The sequence below is a fragment of the Xenopus laevis genome, chromosome 4L (assembly GCF_017654675.1).
Source record: "Xenopus laevis strain J_2021 chromosome 4L, Xenopus_laevis_v10.1, whole genome shotgun sequence".
Taxonomy (NCBI): Eukaryota; Metazoa; Chordata; class Amphibia; order Anura; family Pipidae; genus Xenopus; species Xenopus laevis.
The window spans coordinates 31,542,393-31,550,398 of NC_054377.1; the positions used below are offsets into that span (position 1 = coordinate 31,542,393).

Genomic DNA, 8,006 nt, shown 5'->3' on the forward strand with positions numbered 1-8,006 from the left:
TGATATTGCCCAAAACCCCCCAATTTTTCAGATTATCGGATGAAACCTAACGCAGATCACGTCTTCAAATTGTAAAAGGGACATCTACCTTTGACTTCTACATGACCTCAACAGGTTTGAGATGGCGGATTTCTTATTTTTTTCCAGAGAAAATTTGAGTTTTTCCCCCAAAAAATCTCAACCAGAAAAAACTGAGGTTTAGTAAATAATCCCCTAAGTGTTTTAGACATTAATTGTATTAGAAATACTAATAAATCAGGGTTAGAAGCATTCATCAGTTAAGATTTCTGTTTATCACATCGGATTGAATTCTGGGCTGATGTAAAATTACTGAAAATAATATGGGCAGTAATTGCAATATAAAATAACATATTTAAGACTGCAAGACTAGGTCATGGCATAAGAAAACTAACTTTGAAGGTTTGTTGCATTTAGCTATTCGTCATTGTGTTATTGCTCTAAACCAATATCATTTTATGAATATTTTCTTTACAGAGATAGTGCCTTCTATACCGACAACTTCCCCTTCAATCCCAACCACAGAGGCCAGAGTGAAAGAGGAAGAAGCTTCAGTATGTGTTCATAACTGCACTAAAAGGGCCACTTTATACTTATATTTTATTACTGTATTGTATTAGTATAGGAGATAGTCTCAATATATTATCAATAATCTCATGCTATTTCTTTGTACAATCAAATATGGGCGGTTGTTCCTGTTTGCTGTTTCTGACATATGCTAAATGGCATCATATCAGATGAACTGATCACTCATCCTGCCTACAAACCTCCATCTGAATGCACTGTTCTATACTATACCAGGTAAACTGGTAGCACCTTCACAGACGCTAGGGCAAACAAAACAAGAGGAACATAATTATATACTTACCATGCATCAATATTTTGATTAGATAACCACAAAGTTTGAACACAAAAGGAGAATATAGAGGCCCTTCAAATGTTTTCAAATTGTATTTATTTTATTTGTTCCTGTTTTTTTCCGAAAATATTGTTTATTTATATTTGTTTGATTCACAGTAAAATACAGCATTTATAAAGAATAAGCATTTCTATTACCATTGTATCTGTCTGACACATGGGAGTCCACAAACAGGTGCAAGTGCACTTGCCCTCCCCCAAATGTTTGTACCTCACATTCAGGGCCAGTTCCCCTGTTCTGTTCTCCTGATTTCCACAACTTTAACCTGCCTGTCTCTAGTGTTGTGTCTTTGCCACCAAAATATTGGTAATACTTGTAATACTTTTACCTGCTTGCTCCCCCTGGAAAAATTTCTGTGGACACCCATGATTAATTTATTCATAAAAGTCACTGTTTGTCATTTATAAAGTTTGGGCTGAAATATTGCACTGCTGTGGCCATCTCTCTAGCTTTTGTGAATTCACATTGTGCATAAATATTCGCAAGTGAGGCAGGTGGTTGAATGAGTGCAGCCACTGGGGTAGATTCACTAATGGGCAAATTTTCACCAGCATCAGCTTTGCAGACCTTGCACCACTTCGCCAGGTGCAAATGCTCATGGGCGCCGAACGCTGGCGACTTTTTGCTAGCATTACTTCGGCAGTGTGAGCATTTAATAGTGAAGATGTAAAATGAATGTTCCATATAAAATGTCTGGAGAAAACCGGTTACACAAAAAAAGTTTGTTAGGACTTTTGCAGGAAATCCTGTTTAAAAAAAAGGAAAAGTTCAAAGTTTTTTGAACTTTAATGCATTTTTGGCACACAGGATATGATGTAAGTAACAGATGCTTGAGGAAGATCTAGCTTCTTTTAAGCACTTCGCCTGGTCTGAGTTGGAGAAGTCAAATCTGGCGAAAGAGTTAAGGTTCTGAAAAACCTTTCGCCAGAGCAAAAAGTCGCCTGGCGATAGAGTGCAAATGAACGCTAGCGACTGTCTCTTTCGCTAACAAATTGACGCCTACGCCTGTTAGTGAATAGCCAATGTCATTTCGGATGGTAACCCTGGCGAATTGTCGCTAGTGTTAGCCACTTCGTCCTTTAGTAAATCTACCCCCCTGTGCAAGGTTGTTGTGCATCATAATAGCGGTAAAAGTAAATTCAATTCGCAATCTGCAAATATTTTCTCTGCCACCAAAGTTGCAGCATAACTTAAACACAGAAATATTTGCAATTTGTGATTTATGCCATATTTTAAAAGCTCTCATGGTGGACATTCACAGAGTGAATAAAAATTTGCACATTAAATGCACCACTCTTGTCCAGCATTTTAAATACTGTATAACCATGGGCAGGACAGATATGTTCACTGTGTGAACCATTCTGCATTGTTTAAATTTTATAAATAAGCCCCGCTCTCTTTCTTTTCTCAGGGTTTCAGAGACACCAGCCAATATGTTACAGCGGAACTTGCAGCACTAGAGCTTGAACAGAGAAATATTGATGAAAGGGCTTCAGTGGTAGAAAGAGATCTCCGTTCTCTTATGGAAAATGGTATGACATTTCAGCAAAAAAAATTCAATATGCTGGGTAATATAGACTAAACAAAATATAATTCAATTCACTTTTGTCAAACTGACATGTTTGTGAATTTGGCTTATATCATTTGCGCATATTTGACAACATTCTGTTTTTTCTTTACTATAGGGTCAGATAAAGAGGAAGAGGAGACTCTGATTCAGGAGTGGTTCTCACTAGTAAATCGAAGGAATGTATTGATCCGCAGGCAGGATGAGCTACAGCTGCTGTAAGTAGTGAACAATACAAAAGGCAATAATTATGTAAAATGATAATGCAGAGGGTGTGTTTAACAGCAACTATACATTAAAACTAAAACTGGACATACAAGATTCTTAACATTTTCCATTTCTACCAGTTTTATGGTGATGATTAGTAGGGATGTAGCGAACTGCCGTTTATGTGTTCGCGAACGCCGTTCGCGAACACCGGCAAAAAATGCGAACAGTTCGCGAACTTCGAACATCCGAAAATCGTTCGATTCGAACGATCGAAGGATTTTAATCGTTCGATCGAAGGATTTTCGTTCGAATCGAACGATCGAAGCCATTTGATCGAATGATTTCATTCAATCCAATGGCTTCGATCGTTCGATTCGAACGAAAATCCTTCGATTTTAGCGGTCGAAGGAATCGAATGGTCGAATGGTCGAACGATTTTTGACGCGAACGCCTATTGGCGAATGTCGCGTGACGTTCGCGAACATTCGGCGGACGCGAACAGTCGAAGTTCGCGCGAACTAGTTCGCCGGCGAACAGTTCGCTACATCCCTAATAATTAGATTTAAATTGCTACTTTATAGTAAAACCTGCATTCTGAAAATGACTCTAATAAAAAAAGAATGTTTTGATAAATATGCATTTCGAAGTACTTAACGTGTAGTATGGAGGTAAGGTTATTCTTTAAGTTTAAGATTAATATATCAGAAAGTCACTCAGGTAAATGCAAGGTGATGTTTCACCATTTGGCGATGGTCTGTGTGCTGCCAGAGAGATCACCTGACCAGAAATACTGCAGCTCTAACTGTAACAGGAAGAAGTGTGGAAGCAAAAGACAGAACTCTGTCTGTTAATTGGCTCATGTGACCTAACATGTATAGTTTGTTTGGTATGTTTATATGCACCGTCAATCATACAATCCCAGGGGGCGGCCCTTATTTTTTAAAATGGCACTTGTATCTATGATTACTCAATAGTACATACTACTCAAAAGGTATATTATTATGAAAATTGTTTATTTACATGAAGCAAGGTTTTACATATGAGCTGTTTTATGCAATATCTTTTTATAGAGACCTTCTTTGTTTGGTATAGTTTTCCTTTAATAGGACAGCGGTGTTTATGCAAATAATACCACCTGCTCTTGTTTTGTTAATAACTATCAGCGACTGAAAAGCTGATGTGACCTATAAAAGATGTACATTTTTCAACTGCTCTAAATCATAGTAAATATAAGGGTCACCATCTAGACTATATGTATAGTATATATGAGGTCAGTTTACAAACAAACAATTTACATAAACAAAACAATCTTGTTTTAAAGTTTTTTGTTTCCATGGAATTTAAAAAAAAAATGAACAGACTGTGCTACCAATTTTTAAATCTCTATTATTATAGTGTAGAAGAGCAAGATCTGGAAAGGAGATTTGAGCTCCTGAGCAGAGACCTCCGAGGGTTATTATGTATTGATGGTAAGTATAAAGGAACTAAAAGCTGTCTCATCCCAGACAAATTAGAAAAGGGAAATGTTTTTTAATACCAAGATGTACTTTGGGGGGAAAATAATCTTTTATGGCTATGTAACTATGTAACACCCTGTGCTGTATGAAGTACCTCTCCTGATCTCTTCCCATGAGCATGAGGTGTGTCAGTAGTGTCACCAGAGGAGAAAAAAATGACAGACAGGGCAATTTGGGGCACTATTGTAATGAGTAGGAGTATATGTGGGGTGCTCATTCATTTCATTAGACTTTTCAAAGCATATTATGGTGCAAAATAATTTCATTAATTTTAGAAGGACTATGGTATAATGGCACTTGAGTTTTTTTTTTTAAACATGGCATTAGAGCTAATGCCAAAAAACATTTGAAAAAGCAGTGGGGGCAGCAAGGGGCAAATTTGAACACTTTTTGGCTCATTTAGATACTGGATAACTGTATTATTCTGTAGGTCCAATAACTGGTAAAAAAAATATATATATATATTTATATATATATATAAAAATATATATATCATCATTCATTGTCACAGCATGAGGAAATTATTAGCCACTTACTGCTTGAACCTTGAAATATATAATAGTACGCTGTTTGCTGGAATTCTAAAGCACTGCTCATCTCAAAACGTTTGTGTGGCATAGGTCTAATTAATTTCTATTAATTTATTAATTGATGAAAGAATGTGAGTGGGAGTCAAATATCAGCCTAATGATTGTGGTGTGGGGGTTGTAAACAAATGCAAATTATAAAATCATAAAAGGAAAAAGTTTCTTGTCCCAAGACTTCATTATGTAATATAGTGTCAATGTTTGTTGAACTACAATATCTATCAACATCAGACAGTAACAAATGTGTTTTATTTTCTTATATGAATAGTACCAAACTGTTGGGTACCCCCTATAATACACAAGAGCCATGAATATACAGTACTGTAAATTATACTTGTATTAATACTGGTTATAATCAGTACTTAGTGATTTCTGTTACATAACTCAATGAAACTTGTTTATTATAATAAATAATTTACCCCCAGTTGTAAAATATGAGAACATTAGTCACCTTGGAGTTCCATGACCCATATATGGCCATAGAACTCCTCTGTGGTTTTTAATATCCTTATATTTTACAATACAGGGTACATAATTCAATATATACACTTTATTTTTTGTGGACACATTTATTTTGCTATTGTTTAAAATATGCAAGAAAGAAAGTACTGGCTTGTGGTCCTTGGGCTGTAAACATGCCTGATTGGCAGTCAGGCAGGTAAAACATGTTGCAGTGCAAAGACACAAGATCTTTGCACCTTGCTTCACCATAAATGGGCCTTTGAATGTTTCAGATTTTTGGTGCTTTTAGGCAAACTGTAATCTTAATGTTTTGACTGCTTTTTATACAATTACCTGTAAAACAATGCTTTTTAAGCATGGCTCTTATGCCTATTGTGTTGTAAACCCTTCTTGCCAAGAATATAGTTGAATTCTGCATAAAAATAATGACTGTCTTTCAGACTGTATGAAGAGTGAAGCCCAGAAAAAGAGAGAGAAACTCTTATTGGATGAGTTAGTGTCTCTTGTGAATCAACGTGATGGTCTTGTAAGGGATTTGCATATCAAAGAGATCAGGTAAGAACATTTTAATGAATGCCATCCCAAGGGAAAGGAGGGTCTGGCACCTGCACATATGAGAAAGCATACATGTTGGTCTGCAGGGGATTCCTTGGTTGATTGTTTTGGTTACCCTATTTGATGAAACAGAAGTTGGACAGACTACAACTTTCGGAAAATTTCTGTTTAAGGACTATCCTTATTAGGTTTAAAAATGAAACGTTACCTGCCAGTGTGTACACTGGTTGGAACATAAGGGAAGTAACATTTTTCCAAAGGGAAAAAATACAAAAGGTCAAGAATAAATGTGTTAGTAAATCTTCCTCAAATAACCAATACATTTAAAATATAGAACCAGTTTTTATATCTATTTTCCAAATAAGCCCAGTTATGCTTGTATTGTAATTACTTTATTACCCAAAGGAACACATTGTGCAGCCTGTGTGGAGGCAATATCTGCTGCATGATGAAATTAGGTTTGCAGAAATTTATTTTCAGAGGCATGTCAAAGCCATTTCCATATGCAGTACCATGTGAGAATCATGTGAAATGCCAGAAGACAAGGTAGTTTGTGCAATTACCCAAATATTTTATACATTTTGTTTAGTAAGGAGGAAGTAGTGTAACTTTTTGTGCTGAGTGCTTTGGTCTATGATTTGAAACTTTGGTTATGTACTAAATGTTCTTAAACTTTTCTTGCAACCCATATCATCCAATTAGCAGATAGCATTTACTGTAGACAAACACAAGGCTTTTTATTACATTACATGTTTGTATGTTAACAGTTCAAAAGTCAAAGGAAACCCTGCTTCAACTGCATTCCATCTGTTATATCCTATTACCTTTCATTCATTTTATTTCAATTTCCCTTCTTGTCAAGTGTCTTCCTGTCTGTATGACAAATTTAGTTAATCCTGATAATTACTTGTTTATGATATTATCTTGTCTTAAAAGACTGTGACTTACCGATTAACCCATAATTTTCCAGGGCTGTGGAGGAGGATGAAAGAATTGAAAGAAGTCTGGAGCAAAGGCGAAGAAGTTTAAGCAAAAAGGAGAAATGTCGTATCAGCTGAGTCTTCTGTGAAAAATAATGCACCACTGTGAGGATAAAGCTGCTTCAGCGTATTTTAGCTGCACTACGCAGAATCCAATGAAATTAACTTCACCTGAAGCTAAATGCACATTACACACATAAAATGATCTTTTCAAAGCACCAGTACTAATGATGCAATAATAGGAAACTGGTTCAGCTGCGAACTTTATGAAATCTTAAACAGAAGGTTGTTGAGAAGTGGAACCCCTACTAAATATTACTCAGGCTTTATGTTCTTTCACTTGCTGCTAAGGTCATAGTAATGATCTATAATTATGTGTTTTTTGCATGAATAGGTTCTTTGATAGTATTATATGCAGTTATCTTTATTCATAGAAATGTTTTTGTAATGTAGATAATGTTGATTTTTTTCAACATGCAGGCCATGGGACAGATTTATTAAAAAGTGAGATTAGAGCTCACCACATTTAGGGGCAGATTTATCAAAATGTGAATTTAGAGCTTAATAAATAAAAACTCACCAACGTTCTATTCATTTCAATGGGGTTTTTAGAACCGTATTTATCAAATGTTGAGTTCTAACTTTCTAAAAAGCCTATAAGAATGAATTGAATGTGAGTGAGTTTTTATTTATTAAGCTCTAAACTCACATTTTGATAAATGGATGAGCTCTAATGGTTTGATGAAAAAAATCCCATAGGAATGAAAAAAAAGTGGTGGAATATATCTGGCCTGTGTATTTTTCATAGGTATTTATCATAGAAGTCAGATCCATTCACATTATCTTCAATGCTAATAAATGTAATGGGCAACTCAAGGATCTGAAAAATAATTGATTTCTACGTTATATCAATATACAGTATTATGCTGTATTATCTTGAGCTTAATTCTGCTTTTTGGAAACTAGATTGGCATCAACAATATTTACTAGAAATTGTAGCTTTTAAATAATGGTGAAGCGTTTTATATGCCATTGCCTGCTTTGTTTACCTTTAGCAAGACAATTAAAAGCACTGCATAAATGTGTTAATGCTATAAATAAATAAAAGTAAATAATTTATAATAGGCTGAATTTGGCCCCATATTTTTATAACAAAATACAGATCTACATATCTTGCAGGCATAATTCATT

The 8,006-nt window shown here is 35.2% G+C and overlaps 1 protein-coding gene across 3 annotated transcripts in view; it reads left to right on the top strand.

Annotated features, from left to right (window-relative positions):
* Positions 1 to 7,278, top strand: part of ehbp1l1.L (EH domain binding protein 1 like 1 L homeolog) — a 69,597-nt gene extending 62,319 nt beyond the window's left edge. For all 3 annotated transcript variants that reach the window (XM_041590052.1, XM_041590054.1, XM_041590053.1), the window contains 6 exons: positions 496 to 572; positions 2,349 to 2,469; positions 2,623 to 2,722; positions 4,110 to 4,183; positions 5,721 to 5,835; positions 6,806 to 7,278. In XM_041590052.1, the coding sequence (XP_041445986.1) occupies positions 496 to 572; positions 2,349 to 2,469; positions 2,623 to 2,722; positions 4,110 to 4,183; positions 5,721 to 5,835; positions 6,806 to 6,893 (575 nt within the window). In that variant the 3' untranslated portion in view covers positions 6,894 to 7,278. The remainder of the gene's footprint in view (positions 1 to 495; positions 573 to 2,348; positions 2,470 to 2,622; positions 2,723 to 4,109; positions 4,184 to 5,720; positions 5,836 to 6,805) is intronic.
* The last annotated feature ends 728 nt before the right edge of the window (positions 7,279 to 8,006 follow it).